The sequence below is a fragment of the Pteronotus mesoamericanus genome, unplaced genomic scaffold (genome assembly GCF_021234165.1).
Source record: "Pteronotus mesoamericanus isolate MK-2021 breed Mesoamerican mustached bat unplaced genomic scaffold, CSHL_Meso_final contig_202, whole genome shotgun sequence".
Taxonomy (NCBI): domain Eukaryota; kingdom Metazoa; phylum Chordata; class Mammalia; order Chiroptera; family Mormoopidae; genus Pteronotus; species Pteronotus mesoamericanus.
In genome coordinates this window covers 100498-123251 of record NW_026555086.1, presented here as the reverse complement: position 1 = coordinate 123251, position 22754 = coordinate 100498, and the positions used below count along the sequence as shown (strand labels likewise).

The following is a 22754-nucleotide window of genomic DNA, read 5'->3' as shown; positions in this document are numbered from 1 at the left end:
GGTCCTTCATCCGTATTAGAAAAACCTCCCGGGAGGTTACGACGCACAGGTAGCGTGGCGAGTCTCCACTGCAGACCATAGTTTCCCACACCTAGAGGTACAGGACGTCACCTGGAGCGCATCGGCGGCAGAACACAGGTAGGACAGATTCGGCTGCAGTCTTCCCCGGCCCGGGGGTTGTCCCTGGGTGTGTTCGGAATTCCGTAGCTTCGAGGAGCTGCTAGGTTTGGATGCGCTTACTGCTAACGCGGGAGCTGTCCCGTCTGCAGCCTCGGAGCCAGGCTGAGGCGTCACGGTCAGGGCGGGCAGAGCGGAGTCCAGGTCCCCCCAGCCGGCACCTGCGCACCGCCCCCTCACCTGGCCCCACCGGCGCGTCCGCCCGCAGGCCTAGGTCCTGAGAGCAGCAGGCTGGGAGCCCGTGCAGCCCGCTCCCGCGTCCCAGCCGGACAGTAGTCGCGGGCACGCCTCCCGAAGACTCGGACACACCCTCCAGGGGCCGCAACTCGCGCGAGAACACGTCCGGACAGGCCTGCACCTTCCGTGCTGACACCGGGAACGGGGCGGAAGTCCCGGAGAGCCGCAGCGCGCAGACGCCACACGCCAGCCCCGCGCCAGCGCACCGTAAGTGCGCAGGCGCGCCGGCCGCTCTCTTTTCGGCTCGTCTTCTCCCCGTCCCCAGACCTCAGTGGCCGTTGGGCCCTATGTCGCGCCGGGCCCTCCGGAGGCTAAGGGGGGAACAGCGCGGACAGGAGCCCCTCGGGCCCGGCGCCTTGCAGTTTGGCTTCCGCGATGACGATGATGCGGAAGAAGAAGGACCAAAGCGGGGGCCAGGTGGCCGGCGCCTCCCGGGCGCGGGGAAGGAGGGTGTCCATGTCAACAACCGGTTCGAGCTGGTGAGCTGCGATGCCTGAGGTGGGGGCGGCGGGGACCCCGCGTGCGAGGCGGGTCTGCGCGGTGCGGACCCGCGCGGCTGGGGGGAGGGAGTGACGTCACGGGGCGGGGCGATTTAGGGTCCTGGCCGCACTAGGGAGGGCGGGGCCAAGGGTGTGGGCGGGGCATGCGGCCTAGGAGGTGGGGCAGGGGCTTCGAGCTGGGCCCTCTCGGGTTTGTCATTGCTAGGGGCGGGGCGAGTGGGCTTAGCTGCTCCGGAGTGGGCGTGGCCGTCCGTTGAGAGGCGGGGCCGCCGCGCGGTGGGCGGGGCGGAAGCCCGGCGGGCAGGGCTTCCCCTCTCAGGATCGTGGGGGCTCTTCCTTGATTTTCGTCTCCACGCCAGGCACTTGAGGGGTCTTTACACACATTCTCCTTTACTCCTCACACCCCGGACGTGGTGTCTTGCTCATCGCTGCGTCCTCGCCAGCTAGGTGTCCGGCACAGAGGAGATTCACAGCAGATGTGAATTGAAAGGATAAACTCCCACCCGGGTCTCCTTAGCGCTGGTCTCCGTCTGCAATCTTGCTTGTGGGTGCTGTGTCTTTTTAGAGAGAGAGGAAGGGAGAAGAACATCAGTCGGTTGCCTCCAGTGTGTGCCTCACCGGAGAATGAATCTGCAACCTTTTGGTGTGTGGGGCGACGCTCCAACCGAGCCGCGTGGCGTGGGCGTTCTGTTCCTAATGGTGTTCTCGCTTCCCTGACCTCCTTGCGTGGGCAGGTAACCCGTGTTTTGCTCACCTGTGTGTCCTGCACCATGGGAGCGCCTAGTGTGTGCACAGAACCAGCACCGTTCTTTCCGTTGAGGTACAGCTTGGCCTAGAGCTCGTTATGAAATTGAGTTCCTTAAAATGCCAAAGGGGGCTAAGAAAAGGATTTTTTTAAGGAAGAGAGCATGACTTGATGATAGCATCCAACTTCACCGAGAGGCACCGGTGGCACCCTTAGTGGAATGATGGGGAAAGTGTGGGTGCCATCACCCCCGAAGTTTAGAGGAAATGTCCGCAGGAGCCTCATGCCAGCTTCCTCCCTTTGCTGCAAGATTGTGATCGGCCAGACCACACCGGGGCCCCTGACGTGTTGATGCTGCCACACAAAAGAAGGCGTCCAGGGTGGGGATCACCCTCTCGTTGGTGGTGTGGTGGCCCACCCAGTTTTGCTGGAATTCCAGCATCTTCCAATCAGGTGTTCTTTTTAACAACAAAGATCTAAAGATCTGCTAGGCAGACATGCGTACCACACTCCTGAGTGTATCCTCCCATGTGCAAACCTCCACTGGTGAACAGCAAAAGCGGAGGGCCCGGAACTTGCTTCTGCCTGCGCTTCTCTGCTGCTCTCCAGCTGGGCCGCGGGCGCCCTGGGGACAGCCACGCTGCCTTTGCTTGGCACTCCCGTCAGGGAAGAGTCACGGCCACAGTGAGGTCCCAGGTGTGCCTCAGAGTTACCTCAGGCTTGCGGGGCTGGAGGAGGTGGCTTTTTTTTTTTTAAGCTTTATATTTTTCAGATGTTCTAAATTCAACAACTTTGTTTGTTTTTGGACTTGGGTAAACCAGATGGGGACCATTAGATCTGTCGCATGGTGGCCTCTCTTATTTGCTTATTAGTCTATTAGCTGAAGGGCCAGAGCCTTTCCAGTAACTCAGAGGCGCCTCTGCCGCCCCCCTGCCCCGTCTCCACCTCCCCAAAGCGTGCGTGTGTGTTTAGGGTGTGAGTGTTCTGGGGGTTCTTCCTGGACCACCTTGTGACCCTCAGATTCACCTGTGCGGGGGGTGGGAGTGTGGGGCTCCCTTGAGTCACAGCCACCGCGGGCAGCGCTTGGTAAGATGTGATGTCTGGGGAGTCTGCCTTCTGCCAGCTCCGAAGGCAGGACACCATGAGCCACGTGTGCCTCGGCCTGTCTGTGTCCCTGGACCGAAGGAGCCCCGAGCCAGGACCTGCTCAGATAGTGGCATTGTGGCCTGCGGGGCACAGTGTGCTCCTGGTCCTTCCGCCACAGCCCCCGTGTGGCCTCGGGGGGCCACCCAGCGGTGCCTCTCAGCAGCGCCAGGCTGCACAGGAGACCGGATGCCCACGGCTTCCCTCCCCGCTGTTTCTGCAGATTAACATCGAGGACCTGGAGGAAGGGCCTGTGGTGAACGGAGAGAGGGCTGACGGTCGGCCCCCAGACGCCGCGGTGTCGGGGAGCAAGAGGAGGTCCCAGAGTGGCGGTGCCGAGCCCCGGAAGGATGGAGAGGTGGCGGACAGCGCAGCACCCGCGGAGCAGGTGCGGGGTCGTGTGGGGACGAGCCGTGCCCAGGCACATGCTGTGCTTCTGCTGTCCTCTGAATTCCGTCTTGTTAATCGCTCGGTTGCCCTGAAACCTCCTGGGGAGTCCTCCTCAGATGAGCATGAAATCTGCAGGACTGGTGGCTGTCGGGACTGCTGCCCTCGGGTCCCCCGGGCCAGTCTCCCCGGCATGAGCTCCGTCTCCCTCATGTCTGGGAGTGTCCCCGCTCAGCAGAGCGTCTGGAGCTCAGGCCAGGTGGCCGGGCCCTGGGTGGACGCAGCTGGAAGAAACGCGTAGGTCCTGCTAGTGTTGCGTCCCCTACGGCATGTGGGCATGTCCCTCCGGAGACCTTTCGCTCACCTACTCGACAGGTGCTTGTGTGGCCCCTTGGGCTCCCGGGACAAGCCCAGGGGCCTCTGGCCGAGAGGGAGACGGGGGTGGGCTGGCAGCTACAGCTGGGGAGCCCTGGTGAACTTGTGGGGCCAGGGTGGGGACGCCCCAAGGAACCTGCACACTGCGATGGCAGGAGAGGGCCCCGCGAAGGTGTGACAGGTATTGAGGCAGAGGGCGTGGCTGTGGGGACTGGTGCGGGGCCTGGTCTTCAAGTGGCTGAGTGTGGCAGGGAGAGTGCGTGACCCAGTGAAGGGTGAAAGAAGAGGGTCAGTGGGCAGAGGTCAGCACCCTGTGAGTCTTGGGAGGTCAGCGGGAGCCCCGAGGCGTGAGAAGAGGGAGGCTGGACCACAGGCGGGGAGACGGGGGTGGGGGGGGCGGGCAGGGGAAGGTGCTTGTTGTTTGAGAGAAGTAGGTGAGATCACAGGACATCCAGGAAGTGGAAGGGACAGCACCAGCCCTGTGTCCTGTGTCACTGTCCCCTGAAGCTTCCTCTTCAGTTGTCAGGGTTGAAGATCCCATCGTCTCTCTCTCCACTGATTAAGATGTACTTCTTTTGTTAGGCTAATGCAAGTGGCAAACTACGAAAGAAGAAAAAGAAACAGAAAAATAAGAAAAATACTACAGGAGAAACTTTGGTATGTCCAGCTGATAGCCTGTCCACTGTTTTCTGTCTGTTTCTCAGGATGTTGCTGGAAGCAGTTTGTTTGTTTGAAGCAAACATATCCTCAGGGTTTCATTGTCACATAATAAAACAAAGTATGAAGGTTAGAACTGGGTCCCTTGGCCCTTTCTCTTCTTATGTGCTCCCCCTGCGGGACACGCAGGTCTTAATGGCAGGTGACGCAGACCTGCGGGCGTGCGCCACGCACTCGGGCCGCGGCCTGGGCTGCGCAGGTGGAGCCTTCTCGCGGCGCCCATCCCCGCCAGCCCGCCCCGGCCGCTCGCCCTGCTGTCGCCGCTCTCCCGTGCACGCGCCCGTCCTGGCCCTTCCTGTCCTGTGTCCCTTTGTGGGGCTGGTGCTCGCCACACTTTTTACAGAGAGTTGGAAAGGTGTTAGGGACGTCACCACGTTTGCGACAGCACTATTGTTGCAGAAAGGAAAGCGATTTGTTTTTATTTGATACTTTGATTTCTTATCTAGTTACAGGAGTATAGCTGATTTAGAGGTAAGAGAAATTAAAAGGGGAAATTACTTACCAGATTTTGCTTCTGTGTTTGTTCATTGCATTCCTTGAGGGTTAGAACCCCGCTGTGCCCCCCAAATGCTGCTGCTGGGCGGCAGAGCCACCCTCGGCCTGCGGCGCCAGCGTGGACGTGTCTGGGGCTGAGGTGCACATGCCCGTAGGGCCAGTCTTTCCTCAGAAAGTATTTTTCCACATTGCCCTTGGGCCTCCCTGTCTTTCTCTTAGTCCCAAAAAAGAGGTCGCAGCTGCGTGGCTGTCCAGGCAGAACTCCAGCCCCAGCTCAGTTCCCCGAGGACACGAGCGGGCCTGCGAGACCAGAGCCGCGGGCCCGACTCATCGGCCCGCGCGTGCGTGCTGTGGTTCTGTGCGGCCAGGGCTTCCTCCTGCGAGGACTGCCCCCTCTTCTCAGCTGCACGCTTCCTGTCTCTCAGGAAGTAAACAGTGCAATGGTGGTTCTTTGTAAACATAAATCCTGTATTATGGGTTGTTGCAACATTTAAAATAAAGTGAAGATGGTGATCAATATGTGGTTTTGGGGCTTTTAGGCAAATGGGCTGGAAGACATCGACCGCATCTTGGAGAGGATAGAGGACGGCGGTGGCCCGCAGCGCCCCAGCCCGCAGCCCCTGAGCGCGAAGAAGCACGTGCTGTGTGTGGAGCACAGGTGCCGCCCCCCCGCCCCCCCGGGTGCGGGCTCCGCGGCGAGGAAGGGGAGGAAGGGGAGGAAGGCTGACTCTCCTCACAGACGGCGATAGGAGTCCATTCCTGGACATGGGGAGCAAGGGGGCCGGGGGCTCGTCCGCGTCCGAGGCGCTTTCTCCCTTGGCTTTGCGTGTGTGGGGAGCGCGGGCGTCCTCGGGTGTCCGCTGCCCGTCGCGCCCCTGTCAATGCTGCAGGAGGGCCTGTCCCCTGCAGGGGCTGCCCCTGCGTCCGTGGGGACCCCGGCCTGCGCGCCGCCTCGGTTGGGCAGGTGCACAGAGAGCTCACCTGCACATCGTCCTGGACCCCAAAATAGCTGTTTTCCTCGCGGGGGGTTTTGTGTGACTTTCTAAAATTTCCAGAATCATTGTAAAAGAACTCAATTTCATTTTTTCTTTAAAATTTTAAATTCTCTAGACACCTGAATCCAGACACAGAGCTGAAAAGGTACTTTGGAGCCCGAGCCGTCCTGGGGGAACAAAGGTAAGATCGAGCCCAGGCGGAGGAGCCGGGAGGCCCTGCGGCCCAGGCCTGCGGGGAGGGTCTGGGCCGGGCCAGGGGCCGGCAGAGTTCCACCTTGCCTTCTGTAGCAGAGGCTCTGACATTCCTCAAATTCTGGGCTTCTGGCCTTGAAAGCTGAGGCAGGTTCATTCTTGCTTCTCAGTTGGCAGCACAACTTACTTGAAGTTCCATTCGGGGACAAGTTTGATCTCTGTTGCTGTAACAGTTTTTAGCGGCTGGTGCCCCGTGGGAGATGAGGCAAGAAATGCTGAGCGTGAGCGTCTGGCCCTGGGACTCCCTGAGGGAGGACAGGTGTTGGGGAGCCTTCACCCCAATAGAAGCGTTGTCTTTTCAAGTACACCTTCTTTCTGATTATAGAACTAAATGCTTCTTATACAAAAATTCAAGCGAGTCAGAACTGTCTACTTTGACAACCCCCAAAAGACGGCCCTTCAGGACGGGTCACTGGGTCCCTGCACCTCCCCAGGGTCACCGTCGCGCCCGTCCCCACCGCCCTGGCGCTTGGGGGCCACACACACCCGGGGGACAGCGTGAGGCTGTGTGTTGGCTTCAGTCCTCCTGCATCTGTGCCAGCATTTCTTTTTTCCTTTTTTTTAAAAGATTTTGTTTTTTAATTTTAGAGAGAGGGGAAGATGTGTGGTTGCCTCTCGCACGCCCCCTGCTGGGGACCTGGCCGGCAACCCCGGCCTGTGCCCTGACCGGGGATCGACCGTTTGGTTTGCGGGTCTGCGAGCAGTGCCCTGAGCTGCGCCAGCCAGGGCATGAAATGACTTTTGCTTTAAACCGTCCCTCTGGGTCACCTGGGCTGCCCTGAGCTGGCCACGCCCTGCCCCCGCCCCGGCTCCCGTGTTTGCGTCGGCTTGGTCTGTCTTTGCGATTTCTTGACATTTTTACCTGGTCTTTGTTCTGTGTGAGTTAAAGCTGGTAATTAGTTAACAGTAATTACATGGATGGTTTTTGTTGTTTTATGATTACTTACTTTTTTAATTTAAGTCCTACCGAAGGGCTTCCTCGTCCCTTCTGCCCCTCGCTCCTCCCCTGCCCCGCGGGAGCCTGCCCCTCGTCCCTGGCGGTCCCTCCGAACTGCGGTCTCTGCACGCGCTGCCTTTCCTCGGCTTCTCCACGGGTGCCCTTCTGTGACCGGCCTCCGCTCCTCTGCGTCCCCAGCGCCCCCGGCCCACCTCCCAGCACAGGCAGCGCGGCCTCGTCCAGTCTGCGCCGCAGGCAGGTCCCTGCAGGGCTGGGCGTCCCTGAGACCCCACAGGCGGGACAGTCCCGGTGTCCGAGGGACCGCCCCCGGGCCCCGTGCCGTGGGCCCGGGCCCTGTCCCGGTGGGTGTGCTCCAGTCCGGCCAGGCTTTTCTCCCACGGCTGTCTTCTCCCGTCAGCTTTGGACTTTATTGCTGGGAGCAGAAACACGCTTTATCATCCCGTTCCTATGTACTCGTGTTTTTCTTAAATGCAGTAGTTCAGATTATCAAAAAAGTATAGAGAATCACATACACACACCCACGTGCTCATCACTCAGCTTGGGAAACAAAACATCACTGGTAAGAGTCGAAGCTCCTCTGTGGGACCAGGGCTCGGGGAGGTCTGCCGCCTGCAGAGAGCCCTGGTGCGGGCTGGCGGGGCGGGAGGTGGGGGTGCGTCTGCACCGAGGCCTGCAGAGCTGTGCCGCTGCCTCCCTGCTGCCCACCCGGCTTTCCTGCCGGGCTTTCTTCCTCCCAGAAACTGGTGCTGGTGCTGACATCAGCGCGCTGCCAGGCCTCCCCGCTTTTCATACCTGTGGTTGCGTTGGGGTCCCAGGAGAAGGGAGGAGATGCAACCGTGCCTGCTGAAGGAGGCCCCGCAGAGGCCGCCCCCCAGGGGCAGCCCCCCGTGTGTCCACAGGGGGCCTGCAGGCTCCCTCCCGTTCTTGTGTCCTTGGTTTAGGTTTTCAACTCTCTCCTTTCGCCTTCCCTGCCACTTTGCCGGACAGCAAGTTTCTTGCTGCTTTTCTTTCTCTGGTCGTCTGGTTGTTCAGGTCGCAGTTCGCGGCTTCCCCTGGCAGCGGCCACACGTTGTTACCACCCCTCACCTCCGCGCCTGGCCCCGGGGTCCTGCTCCCACAGCGGGGCAGAGGGCAGGCCGCTCAGGCGAAGCTGGGCCATGTCCTGTTCTCCACAGGCCGCGGCAGAGACAGCGCGTGTACCCCAAGTGTACGTGGCTGACGACCCCCAAGAGCACTTGGCCCCGGTACACCAAGCCAGGTGAGAGGCTGCAGGGATGCGCGGGCTGTGCTGCGGCTGGTGCTGGGTGCTCCTGGGGTCTGAGCGATGGGGCCAGCTCGCCCCCCGCTGGTGCGGAGCCACGCACAGGCGCAGGGCCCCGGGCCTGGCGTGGCCCGGGGGGGCCCGCCCCCACACCAACGGCATGGCTTCTTGACCATGTTTTAATGCAGTTTTTTCTACCTTCTTGCTTTTTTCTGTGGCTACTGCACCATAAGAAGCAATCAAGTTCATTTTTAAAGTGTGATATTTTATATTTTGTTACAAGCTAGTAAGTCGCGTACTTTAAAGATAAACAGTAACAGCACAGAGAGGCGTGGGGTGAGGGTAAGTGTCCTGTCGGGGATGCTCGGCTGCGTGGCCTGGAGGAGCCCCCGGCTGGGGCGGGAGCAGGGGAGGGGAGAGAGGCGCTGAGCACTGGTGGAGACGGGGGTGCATTAGCTGTGTGCCCGGCCCGGTGCCCGTCAGCAGCGGCCGAGCTGAGGGTGACCGGGAGCCACTGACCCAGGCCACGAAGGTGTGGAGGGAAACGGGAGTTTCCAGGTTCGTCAGCAGCGACGGCCCTGCCCCCCACCCCCCAGGTTGGGCACGAGGAGCAGGGACGAAGGGCAGGGACGAAGGGCGTCCACGGGCACAGCCCCATCGCCCCCCTGCCGGCCCAGCCCCTGCAGTGCTCTCTGGGGGCTGGCGCGCTACCCACGCTCCCCGGGGTGGGGGCATCTCTAGAAAAAGAGCGAGGGGGTGCGGGCCGTTGCCCTGCCGCCTGCCGCGATGCCGGCGGGGGTGAGGCCGGCGCTCCGCTGTGGCGGCTGGAGCTGAGTGCGCAGAGGCTCCTCGCCGAGAGCGCCTTGCAGGCCTGACCCGGCGTCGTCCCCAGGCCTGTCGATGCGGCTGCTGGAGTCCAGGAAAGGCCTCTCCTACTTTGCATTCGAGCACAACGAGGAGTATCAGCAGACGCAGCATAAGTTCCTGGCGGCTGTGGAGTCCATGGAGCCCAACAACATCGTGGTGCGTGGGGCCCCGGGCGGCCCGACTGCAGGGACCACGCTCTCAGGCCGCGCGCTCGCGGCCGCCTTCAGCCTGGGGCCCGGCGGCGGGGTGGCGAGGGGGACGGGTGGAGACACCTGGGTCACAGTCCCGAGCTGCCTCTCCAGTCGAGTGGGTTTGGCTCAGGTTTGGCTCTGCAGCCGTGTGGGTCGGCGTCTGCGCGGTGGGGGGTGGGGCACGAGCCGCCCCTGGTGCTGCTTTCCCTGAGGCTCAGGTGCGCTGGGGCCTGGGCCTTCCGGGGCGTCGTCCCCGAGGGCCCCGCCTGCAGCTGTGGCCAGCGCCCCTTCTGGCCCCGCAGGTTCTGCTGCAGACGAGCCCCTACCACGTCGACTCCCTGCTGCAGCTCAGCGACGCCTGCCGGTTCCAGGACGATCAGGAGATGGCGCGCGACCTCGTGGGTGAGGCCCCCGCCCCCGCCGCCAAACCCTCACGCCCCCTCCCTTGTGTGTCTCAGAGGCTGGGTGGCAGCGCAGGTGCTGTTTGGTGAAACAGCAGGGCTGCAAATGGGTTTGCCAGGATGTTGTTAAAACAACAACTCTGAGATAGAATTCATGTTACATAAAATTCCCCCACTTACAGTGCATTGGCTTTGAATAAACGCTGGAGTTGTATAGCCCCACATAGATCCCAAACCATGTCCATTACTTATAAAAGGAACCTCAACTCATCGGTCTCCTTCCTCCCCTGCCCCTGGCAACCACCGCTCTGCTTTCTGTCTCTGGGTTTGCCTCTTCTGGACCTTTCTGAGCAATGGAATCATGTAAATGTGTCTGTCTGGCTTCTTCACTCGCCAGTGTCTCCAAGGCTGGACGGTGCTCCGTTGTGTGGTGGCCGTGCTGTGGGTCCCCACCAGCCCTTGACAGACACTGGGTCGTTCCTGCATTTGGCCCTTGTGAATGAGCTGCTGGGGCCTGTGTGTGTGAGTTTTATAAGGACATGAGTGCATTTCTTTCTTTTTTAATTTTTTTTAATCCTCACCCGAGGATATTTTTTCATTGCTTTTTAGAGAGAGAGGAAGGGAGAGAGAGAGAGAAAGAGCGAGGAGCATCAACGTGCAAGAGAAACTTCAATCGGTTGCCTTCTACTACACGCCCCGACTGGGGATCAAACCCGCAACCTGGGCGTGTGCCCCGACCGGGAATCGAACCCATGACCTTTCGGTCTATGGGATGACGCTCCAACCGCCTGAGCCCCCCGGCCAGGGAAGGCTGTGTGTGCGTTTCTGTCTGGAATCGCGTGTTGCCAGCTCAGACCCTGTGGGCGAAGCAGATGCCGTGTGGCCTCGGTGGCCTCCAGCGTCACGTCCATGCTCTGTCACTGCCCCGCACCCTCGTTGCCGGACTCCTGTCCTTCCAGAGCGCCCCTTGTCGCGTGCCCCCGAGGACGGGGTTGCAGTCGCCGCGCGCGGCTGTGACGCCCTCCCCGGTGTTTGTGTGGCCCGCAGAGCGAGCGCTGTACAGCATGGAGTGCGCCTTTCACCCCCTGTTCAGCCTCACCAGCGGGACCTGCCGGCTGGATTACCGCAGACCCGAGAACAGGTGCGTGCGCGCGCTCGGCGCTTTCTCCTGGGTGTCGACGCTGCCGCAGGCGACGGGAGAACCAGCGTGGGGCTCGGGAGCGGGCGGCATGGGCTGCCCACAGGGGCCTGCGGGTGGCTCGGACCAGGCAGCTCACTGTGTGTGAAGCGCGAATGCGGGAGGGCTGGGCCCCAGGACGGGCGACCGTCAGGCTGGGGCGCACTCGTCTCTGTCAGGAGGGAGCCTGAGGAGCCACTTCGCCCTGGTGGGGTCTGTATTCACGCTCCCTTGTGTCTTTGCACAGCCCTGGGTGCTGTAGAATGCTCTGCTGTGCTCTGTCCACGCGTTTGCGAGGACCTTAGTCAGTGGCTGGTGTGCGGCCCGATCCTGTTCCTGGCAGTGGCAGCCGAGCGCACGGGACCCCCTCGTCCTGCAGAAACTTCTGTCCCGAGGGCCCTGCTCAGGCCCCAGGTGACCTCAGCCCGGCCTTCACGGCCCTGGCAGGGTGGTCTGCCGGCCCCCTGCGCCCTCCTGTGCTCTCCAGCTGCCCACGGTTGTCGGCAGCGAGGGGCGCCTTCCCCGCCCCTCCCCCACAGCGGCCGCCCTTGTCCCGGGTGTGCTGACCCACTGCCCTGCACGACGGGCTGCGTCTGAGCCCCCGCTGCCGGTGTTTGTCGGCCCCGTCTCTGGTGCAGGCAAGTCCCCAGCGCGCGGAGGTGGGCGGTGAGGTGCTCGCACTCGCAGGCGCTGCCCCGGCGGGCGGCACGGGCACCCGCCGCGGGCCGCCGGGGCCGCTCCGGCCACAGACTTGGCGCACCGGCAGCGGAGCTGCTGCGGCTGCTGGGGTGCGAGGACGGGGCAAGGGGGTGATGGCAGCAGGTTTCAACTCTTCCCTTCACTGATGACTTAAAAAAACAAAACCCAAGGTAAAGGTTTGACCTAACAGATAGGCTTGGTTTTCTGTACATGGACACACATATAACACAAACAACAAGCAGAGCGTCACCTTCTCTGCAGACCCAGGAACGTTCTGGAACACTCAAGGCGGTTAGGCCGCACAGCAAGCGCCGACGCAGCCAGCAGGACAGGGTGGCGTGGCGTGGCCACCTGCCGCCGCTCTAATTCACGCGGCACTGTCTTGGGTCTAGGAGCTTCTACCTGGCCCTGTACAAGCACATGAGCTTCCTGGAGAAGCGGGGCTGCCCGCGCACGGCGCTGGAGCACTGCAAGCTCATCCTGAGGTAGGTGTCGCGCCGCTGCCGCCGCCGCCGCCTCAGTAGCCGCAGGCCCGCCGCAGTGGCGTGGGCCCACTCTGGGTTTCCTCTCCTCTGCCCTCCCCTCGCTGCCTCTGAAGCCTGGAGCCGGACGAGGACCCCCTGTGCATGCTGCTGCTGGTGGACCACCTGGCCTTACGGGCGCGCTGCTACGAGTACTTGATCCGCCTGTCCCAGGAGTGGGAGGTAGGTGCGCGCCGCTGGCCTGGCCGGCGGGAGCAGGGAGGGGCCGTCTGGGTTGAGAGACACCGTAGAGGCGTCACAGGGCTTGTGCACAAGTCACCCCAGTTTCACTTAATAATGCCCCGAAGCAGCAGAGTTCCCACGCTGGCGGTGCGGAGCTGTCCCGAGAAAGTCAGAAAAGCTCCATTTAAGTGAGAAGGTGAAAGTTCTCCCCTGAACAAGGAAAGGGAAGAATCGCCTGCCGAGGTCGCTAAGGCCTACGGAGAAAACGAGTCTCCTGTTAGTGAACTTCAAAGAAAGAAAAGAAACCTGTGTTGTTTCCACTGTCATACCTCACACTGTTGGTCTGTTTCACTGTTGGGAATTTCTTCTTCTGCCTGATCCGTAAACCGGGCTTGGTCGCAGACCCCACCTGCAGGAAGGGACAGGTGCATGCAGGCCTGGGTGCTCACTGCGGCCTCTGGCCCCCGTGGCGGTCTTGGAGCAGCTTCCCTGTGGATGGGGCGGGGGCGGGGGGGCCTGTTTGTTGTTCCTACAAAGAGAAAACCCCCAGCTGCGAGGATATCATAGTCACCGAAGCCCTACAGACGCCACTGTGCGCACCGTCTGCGAACTTAGCCGCTGGCCATGCTCCTTGCAGACCCTCCGGAACCTGTCGCAGCTCCCGAACTTCGCCTTCTCCGTGCCCTTGGCGCACTTCCTGCTGAGCCAGCAGGCGGACCTCCCAGACCAGGAGCTCAGTTCCGCGAGGGAAAAGGCCTCCCTCCTGGTGCGCCAGGCACTCACCATGTTCCCCGGAGGTGGGTGCGCCCAAGCCCCGCCCTCCCCAGCAGGACCCCCACAAGAGACTGACTCGGGTCTCAGGGTGGGGGTGGGGTTTTACAGTTCCTTGTGGTGCTGGCCGTTCGTTTGAAAAAGACTTAGCTTCTGAAGAAGGCTTGGTGTTTCCTCGGGAGGAGGAAGCAGGGCCCAGGCCCGGGTTGGGGGGCGGGGGCGGTCAGCCAGCCGGGCTCCACACCCTTGTCTTGCGGTCCAGCTTCTCTCAGTTTGTGGGTCGGAGATGTAGGTTGTCCTGGGGCCTCAAAGGGCCTTCCCGTGGGTGTCGGGGTGGAAAGGCCTGCGGCTTGTTCCCTGGCTGGTGGTCACACCCCCACACCCTCAAAGGGCTCCGACCTGCGAGAGGGGCTGCTGTTGTCCCCTTGGGCAGGGGGGCCGGCACTGGGACAGTGTGTGAGGTGGCGCCAGAGGGAAATGGGGGCTCCAGATGGGCTGCGAGGCCTTGGGGGGGGGTGGGCAATGAGCTCCAGCTCCCCGCACCCCGCCCCCTCCGCCCCCTCCGCCCCCCAGCCTGCGGAGCACCTTGGCTGTGCTCGCTGGTGCACGTGGGGCGCTGACCCGCCCCACCAGTGGCCGGAGCGGTGGCGTTAGTGTGGAGGGAGGTCTGCCGCCAGGCCCCTGCCTGGCTGTGCTAGAGGTGTGGCCTGGAACCCCCCGCCTGACACGGCTGCCCCCCAAGCAGCTCCCGCTGACCTGCAGGGGTGCACGACCTTTACCTGCGCAGCTGCCTCTGGGCAGGGCCTGGGGCGCGAGCCTTGCGCTGCCTCTGGATGGAGCCCCTGGGTGTCGCTGGGAAGGGGGCTTCTCCCTCGGAGGGAGGGTGCTGCTGAGGGGATGGGGCGGGTGGCCTCTGTGATGAGGACGTCCCGCACCTGAGCTCCGAGGGGTCCTGGGTGAGTCCCCCCAGAGGTGGACAGGGCCCTGGGACGCAGGGGACAGAGGACCCCTCGGGTGTGAGTGACGTGGGGGCGCGTCCCCCTCCCGCAGCTCTGATGCCCCTGCTCGAGGCCTGCAGCGTGCGGCCGGATGCCGCGGTCGCCGGTCACCGCTTCTTCGGACCCAATGCCGAGATAAGGTGAGGCCGCGGAGGGGTCCCGAGGGCCCAGCGCCTGTGTGTCTGGGGGGCCCTGTCTCTCTGGCGGGGTGTGTGCGCACGTGTGCGGGGCCGGGGTCCCATGTCTGTGTGCGCCGTGGCCTGCAGCCCAGAGCGCGAGGCTTCCCGACACGTGGCAGCGGGGTGTGGCCTGTGCTCCTCCTGTGTTTTACGTTCCCAGGGAGGAACTCCCACTCGGTAAAGACCCCATGCACCTGTGGGAGGAAGCATCTGTATGCCCCCCCAGCCCCCCGCCCCCGCCCCGGGGAGCAGCCTGTCCCAGATCGCAGCCCCCTCTGGGCGGCCTCTGCTCGCCTCAGGCTCTGGGCCCTCCCTGGACGCACCCCTGCCACTGCCAGCAGGCGTGTGGGCCCGGGCCTGGGCGGGCGCTGTGCCGACAGCCTGTCTCCCCGCAGCCAGCCCCCTGCCCTGAGCCAGCTGGTGCGCCTGTACCTCGGGCGGTCACACTTCCTGTGGAAGGAGGCCGCCACCATGAGCTGGCTGGAGGGGAACGTCCGGGAGGTCCTGCGGGCAGTGGACGCTGGGGACCCTGCAGTGGGCGAGTGTGAGAGCAGGTGAGCCGGGCCTGGGGCAGCCGGGAGGCACTTGGCCCCACGGGTCCCCGCAAGGAGGACGAGGCCCCGTGGCCAGGAGACCCTGGCCGCGCACGTGGGGGCGGGCGGGGCGGCCCGTTCCATGGGCTGTCCCTTGTTCTCCCGGGGCCCCAGGCGGAAGGTGCTCTACCAGCGTGCGCCCAGAAACATCCACCGTCACGTGATCCTCTCCGAGATCAAGGAAGCCGTTGCCGCGCTGCCCCCGGTAAGGAGCGGGGCTCCCAGCAGGAGCTGGTGTGCGGGGTCCCTCTCCTCCGAGCCCCGCAGCCTAGAGCCTGCTGCTCGAAGTGACATCCTGACATCCTGGGTGGGGACTGCAGCCTGTGTGAGGGTGGTCGTGTGTCCCGCCCCCACTTGCAAAGCCTTGGATCCAGCACACCCGGCCGGGCCGCCGGGTTGACGCCGGCAGAAAGGGCCGACCCAGAGCCGAGCGGGCCGACGGGCTGCGGGGGGGAGGCAGGAGCGCGGCGCAGGGCTCGGCTGTATCCCCGTCCCGTGTCCTTTCTGCAGGACGTGACCACGCAGCCTGTGATGGGCTTTGACCCACTGCCTCCCGTGGACACCATCTACTCCTACACGAGGCCAGAGAGGTACCGTCCATGTGCCACTCGCTCCGTTGCTTTTTGGCTCCGAGATCCGTGCTTCGGGCCTGGGCTTGCTGCTTCCTCCAGGCACCGGCCCTCGGAGCAGAGGGTTTTAGGCTCATGGATCCGCTTTGCAGGCCTGGACATCTTCCATTATTTTTTGCCCGACACAGAAGCATTGCTCTGTCAGGTGCTGTAGCAGGTGCTGCACGTACAGTGGGAAGCGGAAGTGAGGCCGGCTCTGCCCTCGTGGCGTGGACGGTGTGGCTGGAAACACAGGGCAGGGACAGGGCCTGGGAACTGCCACCAGAAACTGCCGGGAGAGAGTGGTGGGCCCACCGAGACACGAGGTGCCCTCACCAGGTAGCGAGGTGACAGCTGCCGGGCTTTGGCAGAAGAGTCTGCAGGTGTGAAGGCCCATGCGGCTGGGCTAGGAGAGCGGCAAGTCCACGGCTGCAGGGTGTGCGCGCGGCTCCTTTTTCCCTTCTAGCCTTTGAGCTGAGTAATTGCCTTCCCTAGAATTGATCACCACAGGCTCGCAGATCTGGACAAGTCACCAACAGCTTGTCCCATTTAAGGGAGCCTGAGCTTTCAGATGTTGGTAGAACATGTTTTGGAGAATTAATTTTTTTTTTTCACTGAATTATAAGAGTTGGATAGCATGTTCATAGGGTAACGTTTCCCAGTTAACCTCTCCAATCAAGATGGGTGTTGTCTCATGGGTTCAGAAAAAAGCCAACATACTGGACGTCATAGCATTGAGGAATGGCTTTAGGACTTTACTGACTCAGAGGTGTCCCGTGCCCCCTCCCCAGTTCTGTAGACCATCAGCTCTCAGCACAGGAGGGTCCCTGCCGAAGGTCACCTGTGTATCTCGTAGAGCTGGGCTGCAGTACCTCATTTCACCAGGAGGGGTCTTCACTGAACACTTGCCCTGGAATCTCTATATGAGCGGTTAATGCTCCTTCAGCTTTAAGTGCTGAAAAACACTGAAACCACAGGTTTTCTTAGAAGCAAGGCCCCTGTTCAGGGGCCGGTATCCCACCTGGCTGTGATGGGCCCTGCTTTCCACTCAGTTCAACAAGCCAGCGCCCCACTCCGGAACAGTCTCCCCTTTGGCCTCTGGGTGCGGGCAGTTGGCAGTGCGCCCCAAGCTGGCCGGCGTCCGTGGCTGTGTGCCCCTGGGGCTGCCGGCCCCAGCTCAGCCCCCTTTCCAGCTGCTGCCTCCCTATCCCCAGTTCGTCCCCTGACCTTCCTCTTCTTTCCAGGCTGAGTCCCGTTAGCCATGGAAACACAATTGCCCTCTTCTTTCGGTCGCTGCTGCCCAGTTACACCATGGAGGTGAGTGAGCGCACCTCCCCCTCCCCCTGCCAGCTGGGTGCCGTCAGCGCTGTCAGACGCGGCTGTCCGAGCCGGCACTGCCAGCAGCGGGGGCCCCCGTCTGCCGAGGGCGCTGGACGTGCCCGCCTGAGCCTGTAGCTGCCAACTGGGTGGCTGCCAGGACCCCTCAGGTGACCTGGCCGTGTTAGATGCGTGTGTGTGTGGCTTCTAGGACCTCCTCACCTCGACAGGCTGCTGTGTCCCAGGCTGCCCTGCTCAGACAGGTCTCGTTGCCACAGGGGGAGAGGCCGGAGGCCGGAGGAGCCGAGGGTCCGGACCGCAACCAGGGCTTGAACAGGCTGATGCTGGCTGTGCGAGACATGATGGCCACCTTCCACTTCCACGACCCGGAGGGTCTGCACGAGGCCCCCGCCGAGGGGGACGGGGACGGGGAGTGGGACTGAGTTGCAGGTGCCGCTCCCACACTGTACAGTGACCTTCCTGGCTCATCTGGCCGGCGCTGGCCAGCTCCCTGAAGTAAAGACGCAGTATCTGCCTGCCTGCCTGTCCCTCCCGTTGGCGCGAACGGTCACGCCTGCACGCGCAGCTCTGTTTTCCAAGGCTGGGTCGGCACCCAGGGTGCTGCTCTCAGAACCAGCCGGGCTGGCCCGGGGTGGGCTCTCCAGCCCGATGGAAGGGCTCTGTGGGAACGTGCTGAGTTGGGCAGCCTGAGGGGCCGCGGGGGTGGGGGGGGCAGGCAGGGTGGAGGCGGGGGCGTTGGCTGCACGGGGGGGGGGGGTGGGGGGGGCAGCTTGGCGGGTGGGCTCGTGGGCTGGGGCAGGTCCTGGCTTGCTCGGCTGGCAGCTGCGAGCCATACAGGGCTGCCTGTTGCACAGGAGCCTGTTTGGTTCTGCAAGGACTGGGGCGCTGCAGTTGTGAGCTGGAGGCCCCCTGTCTGCTGGGCGCCCTCTGGGCCCTGACCTCCGCAGGCAGAAAAGAAGTGGCCCAGACCCAGTCCCCGGCCAGCCCTCCCCGGGACTCCTCCATGGCGAGAGACGGGCGCGGCAGCTCACCCCACGGGGCCCCCGCCCGGCCCTCGGGTGCCTCTCTGAGGACGGCAGGCCCGGGTCGCCCGGTCAGGCGGTGACCCCGCCTCACTGGTATGGCTGTGGTGGGACTCCAGCACCCCTCCCTCTTCGTCGAGGCTTTCGTGCCCCGGTGTCCCCGTGGACCTCACTGGCTCATGGAACGCTTGCGTGTCGCGGGTCTGCTGTGCGCCTGGAGCCCTGCTTGGTGCCGGGGAGACAACTGTGAACAAGATCCAGGGCTCCCTGTTCTCCCAGCCTCCTCACATGTGGGTCGGGTGCGGGGTCACAGGTGGATGGGCCCTGGGCCGCCTCCCGGGCCCTGGAGGGCGAGCTGTGTGACTGGCTTCGGGATTGTGCTTTCCTCGGATGCTTCCCCGTGACCGGAACTAATTGCAGAGGGGACTTTGTGCCGCTCAGCTGAACCTGCTCCCCGCCCACACCATGGGGCCTTCAACAGGCGAGTCCGATGGGAGCCAGCTGGGGTGTCCTGAGGCTTCACCAGGAGGAGTGCTGTGGTCGCAGGCCAAAGGCCGCCCCGTTCTCACGCCCTGTGAAGTCTCAGGCTGGTGTGGGTGGCGCTGGCCCCCTCAAAGCCCTCATTATAGAGCTGAGAATATCAGCAACCGCAAAATGCCATGACTGCAGCCGGCGCCTAGCCTGCTCACCCAGCAGACAGCCTCGCGCGCTGGGCGCACGGGGTCCTCGGGGACAGAGCATTGCAGTGGGAGCCCTGAGACGTGTCAGGGACAGGGTCCCCGCACAGCTGCCGGGGCCACCTTCGCTGCTGCGGCGCAGCCTTGTGCCCATGCCATGCCCTGGGGTGGCCAGGAGGGCGAAGGGCTTGCGGGGGCCGTGCTGTGCCTGCCGCCTGTGGAGCTGGGAGCGGCCTGCCCCTCGCCCAGGCGTGGGCCGTGGGGGCTGTGCACGGCCAGGACAGACTGACGGGTCCTCCGGTGTGGAGCGTGGAGATGGCCTCTGACCACGAAGTCCCACCCCTCGCGTGGGAACAAGTGACTGTCTGGCAACGCCGGCCGAGGGAGCCCACGCGCACTGTCTGTAACGGGCTGGGAGCTGCCCCGGTGCCCAGCGTTTCGGCTCGTTGGCGGCCGTGCCGAGGACGCCTCGGCCGCGGGGAGGCGCGGACCTGGCTCTGCAGCGGCTCCCCTGGCTGCGCGGACTCTGCGTTGACGTGTGCGCTTCGCCTGTGAGAGGGTTCGGAACAAAGGGAGGGAGGGAGCTTTGCGAGCTGTGCAGCTGTGAGGCGTGATCAATACTCGAATGTGGGTATTCGTGTGCGCACACACCCACGGGCCGTCAGGCCGCGCGGCCGCGGGGGTGGACGGGGGGAACGACCTCCGTCAGGGACATCACAGATACGCTTTAAGACACACGTCCCCCGTCTCCTCCTGGCCCCGTGGCCACCTCGTCCCCACCAGTGGGAGGAGCGGGGCCCTTCCCCCTCCACCTGGGCCTCCAGTGGGAAAGTGCTGGCGTGGAATGAGGCCACGGAGACCGGGGGCACTGCGGTCTCATGCTCCGCAGCAGACCCCGTGGCTGGGGACAGAGGCCTGCCTTGAAGTGGCCCCTGGCCTGGCGCCTGCGGTGTCCTTGCGCAGAGGACTTGGGGCTGGCAGCTCTGCCCCAGCCCCCTAGGATGATGACACGTCTGCTCGATGCAGGACCAGGCTGCCGTCTGGCAGCGACCACAAAGGCACTGGGGTCCTTGGGGATGGCCGCCCTCAGGGCATCTCACATGGGGCGGGGTCAGGGCTGGGGGTGGACAGTCAATAGTCAGTGACTATTCTGAGGCAAGGCTGCATCAGGCTGGAGTTGGGGATGGGAGGCTTCCAGGGGGGCTGTTTGCCATGGGCCTGGAGGAGGGTTAGAGGCCTCAGGCAGGCCCAGCGGGCACCCCACACAGACGCCTGGAGCAGGGGCCCAACTGGGGCGCTGGCTGAGCAAGGCTGGCCACCTGCAGTGGCCATGTGCACGAAGAGGAGAGTCCCACTGCGCCCTGGAGTGGGTGGGGGTCTGGGAGCCGTTCACGCTGCCTGGCGGCAGGCCAAGGCACCACGAGCAGGCTCTGAGGAGTTTCTGGGCACCTGCCCATCATGCGGCCGCCCTCGGGAGGAGGGTGGAGTGGGCGACTTGAGGGGTGTGTAGAAAGGCTCCATTCTTCTTGGGCCTGGGCCCTCCCCTGGTGGGGAGGTGGGAGGCGCAGAAATGGGAGGGCTCGGGAGAGGCGGGCTGGGGGCCCAGAGGGTTGGCACTGCGGAGTCAGGGTCCCGGCTGGGAAGTGACCGGGCTGGTGCGGAGGCAGGGGCACGCCGGGGCCGGCACCCGTCCTGCCAGGGCGAGGGTGAGGGCGAGGGCGGCCCTGGGGGTGCGAACGGCCCCTGGTGGCACCGTGAGCTGAGTGGGATGCCTGCTTCCTGGGGGCCTGTGCCCGGACAGGGCCCCCCGAGGGGGCTGCTGGGCGTCCTCGACACCGCCCCACTCCTTGGGCGGGCCCCCAGTCCGACGGGCCGCCAGTGCCCGGAGGTGTGCGTCCCTGACGGGCTCTTCCTAGGCCTGGGGCTGGTGAGCCTGGTGGAGAACATGCTGGTGGTGGCCGCCGTCGCCAGGAGCCGCAGCCTGCACTCGCCCGCCTACTTGTTCGTCGGCTGCCTGGCTGTGGCCGACCTGCTGGTGGGCGCGAGCGGCCCACTGAGGACGGCCATCGCGCTGCTGCTGGAGGCAGGCACCCTTGCCGCTGCGGCCGCTGCGGCGCAGCCACTGGCCGACGTCCTCGATGTGCTCGCCTGTGGCTCCGTGGTGTCCAGCCTCTGCTTCCTGGCCGTGGACCGCTACCTCTCCATCTTCTACGCGCTGCGGTACCAGGGCATTGTGAGGCTGCCCAGGGCATGGCCGGCCATCGCGGCTGTCGGGGCGCCGGTGTCACCTCCAGCACCCTCTTCGTCACCCACTCCGCCCACACAGCTGTCCTGCTGGGTCTCGTCAGCTTCTGGGCGGTTATGCTGACGCTCCCGGCGGTGCTGCCTGTCCGCATGCTCGCCCAGGCGTGCCGGCAGGCCCGCGGCCTCTCCCAGCTGCCCAGGAGGCAGCACCCGGCCCCCCAGGGCTTCGGCCTGAAGGGCGCGGCCACGCCTGCTGCCCTGCTGGGCAGCTTCCTCTGCCGGGGCCCCTTCTTCGTGCGCCTCCTGCTCATTGTCCTGTGTCCTCAACACCCCACTTGCCACTGCGTCTTCCAGAACTTGCGCCTCTTCCTGGCCCTTGCCGTCTGCCATGCCATCTCAGACCCCCTCGTCTACGCCTTCCGAAGTCAGGAGCTCGGGAAGACGCTCCGAGAGCTGCTGCTCTGCTCCCGGGGAGGCAGGGTGCTGGGCCGAGGGAGGTGCAGCTACTGCAAGGGCCGACTCCCTTGTGACCAGGGCAGTCATTTGCCAATGAGGACAGGCTAGACGGTCTCTGGAGGTGTGGGCTCACGGACCCATTGGAGCCAGAGAGGGAGCAGCATGAACGTTCAGGAGCTGGGGGGACTGTCGGCACAGGGCAGGCTGGGCTCCTGGACAGACACTGCCCCGGTGGGACAGTCCTGCCTATACCTGGAGACAGGCAGGGCCCACCTGGGCCCCACCCCCGGGATGAGAAGTCCGCGGTTGGCAGAGGGCTGCTCCCCGACGCGGCCTCGGAAGAAGGGGCCCTGGGAGGAGCAGCCCCGGGCCCACGGGGCTGCTTCAGGAAGAAGCGAGGACCTGTCCCAGGGAGAGGGCCGAGCCTGCAGGAGCCGCAGAGGGAGTGCGGGCGCATCTTTCCTGGGTCCTGCTGCCGGGGGAGCCGGGGGCGCGGCCCACGCCTGCTCAGACTGAGGCAGAGGCCGCCTGCCTGACTCGGCAACTTGCACCCAGAGTCTGAGGGCCGGGAAGCCTCCGGTAATAAATGCTGGGCTTGGAGCAGTCTCATCGCCGTCTGCCTGGACTCCTTCCAGAAGTCGCTAGAAGCTTGAGGGCAGAGGAGCTGGGGAGGCTCGGGTGGGAGGCGCGAGGGGGAGAAGTGAGCCCCAGAAGCCAGCGTGCCTGAGGCCCTGCCCCGGGGGTGCATGTGGACCCCACTGCGCCTATGCGGAGGCTGTGTCTTTGCTTCTCTCCATGTGCAAACCCCAGCCCAGGGTGGCTCGAGCGAGGAGCAGCAGGCCTCCTGCCCCGAGCCACCTCCACTGCCCAGGCTGCACTCAGCGGCCGCAGGAGCAGGACCACCACAAGCCACGGTGACCTTGGCAGAGCACAGACAGCTCCCCCGCCACTGCAGAGGTCCACGGTGCAGCGCTATCGGCCCTGGTCGGGGTTTGAAGCAAGGCCCCCCAGAACAGGGTGACGCTGTCCCGTGGCTGCAGGGCGTGTCCCTGGGAGTGGCGTCTGGGGTGGACCACGCTGCCAGGTGCGGGGACTCAAGGTCCCCCTCCGCTGCTACCCTGGGCCTCTTGCTGAGGAGCCACGTGGGCCCCTCCACAGACACGGAGCCGGCAGCCGCCCCGGTCCTGGTACAGGCTCTGTGGAGGTCAGAGCGAGGGTATCCGCCGACTCCAGGCAGTTCCAGCGCTGTCTGCAGTCCCTGGCCAGCCACCCACTCTGCCCGGCCGGTCCCTGCCCCACGGATGCTGGCAGCTCCGGCCCTGCCTGCTGGCTGCGGGGCTGGGAGCTGGTTCCCGGCAGGGCTGGCCTTTGCCGGGAGACAGGATGGTGAGTCAGCCCGGAGCCCGCACCAGAGCCCTCCGGGAACAGAGGGGTGCTGTCCTGGCCCCGCGCCATCCTGCCCAGGGCTGGGCTGATGGGTCCTGGCTGACAGGGTGATGCAAACCTGCTTCTTTTGCTCAGACAGGGAGGCACCTCCAGCCCCAGGGAAGGGCCAAGTGCTCACCAAGGACCCCCTGATGTGGGGGG

The 22754-nt window shown here is 64.2% G+C and overlaps 2 protein-coding genes across 2 annotated transcripts; both read left to right on the top strand.

Annotated features, from left to right (window-relative positions):
- The first annotated feature begins 589 nt into the window (after positions 1–589).
- TCF25 (transcription factor 25) lies at positions 590–17283 on the top strand. The gene is made up of 18 exons (XM_054570281.1): positions 590–893; positions 3026–3190; positions 4147–4221; positions 5316–5434; positions 5887–5952; positions 8157–8239; positions 9135–9265; positions 9603–9702; positions 10749–10842; positions 11970–12062; positions 12176–12281; positions 12919–13078; positions 14103–14190; positions 14625–14783; positions 14937–15027; positions 15333–15412; positions 16675–16747; positions 17026–17283. The coding sequence occupies exons 1-18, from the start codon at positions 702–704 to the stop codon at positions 17188–17190; spliced, it is 2040 nt and encodes a 679-aa protein (XP_054426256.1). The 5' UTR covers positions 590–701; the 3' UTR covers positions 17191–17283.
- A 2925-nt stretch (positions 17284–20208) lies between these two features.
- Positions 20209–21343, top strand: MC1R (melanocortin 1 receptor). The gene is given in 2 exon segments (XM_054570280.1): positions 20209–20740; positions 20743–21343. Coding segments are annotated over 2 exon segments (1038 nt in total). The 5' UTR covers positions 20209–20235; the 3' UTR covers positions 21276–21343.
- Positions 21344–22754: the final 1411 nt, after the last annotated feature.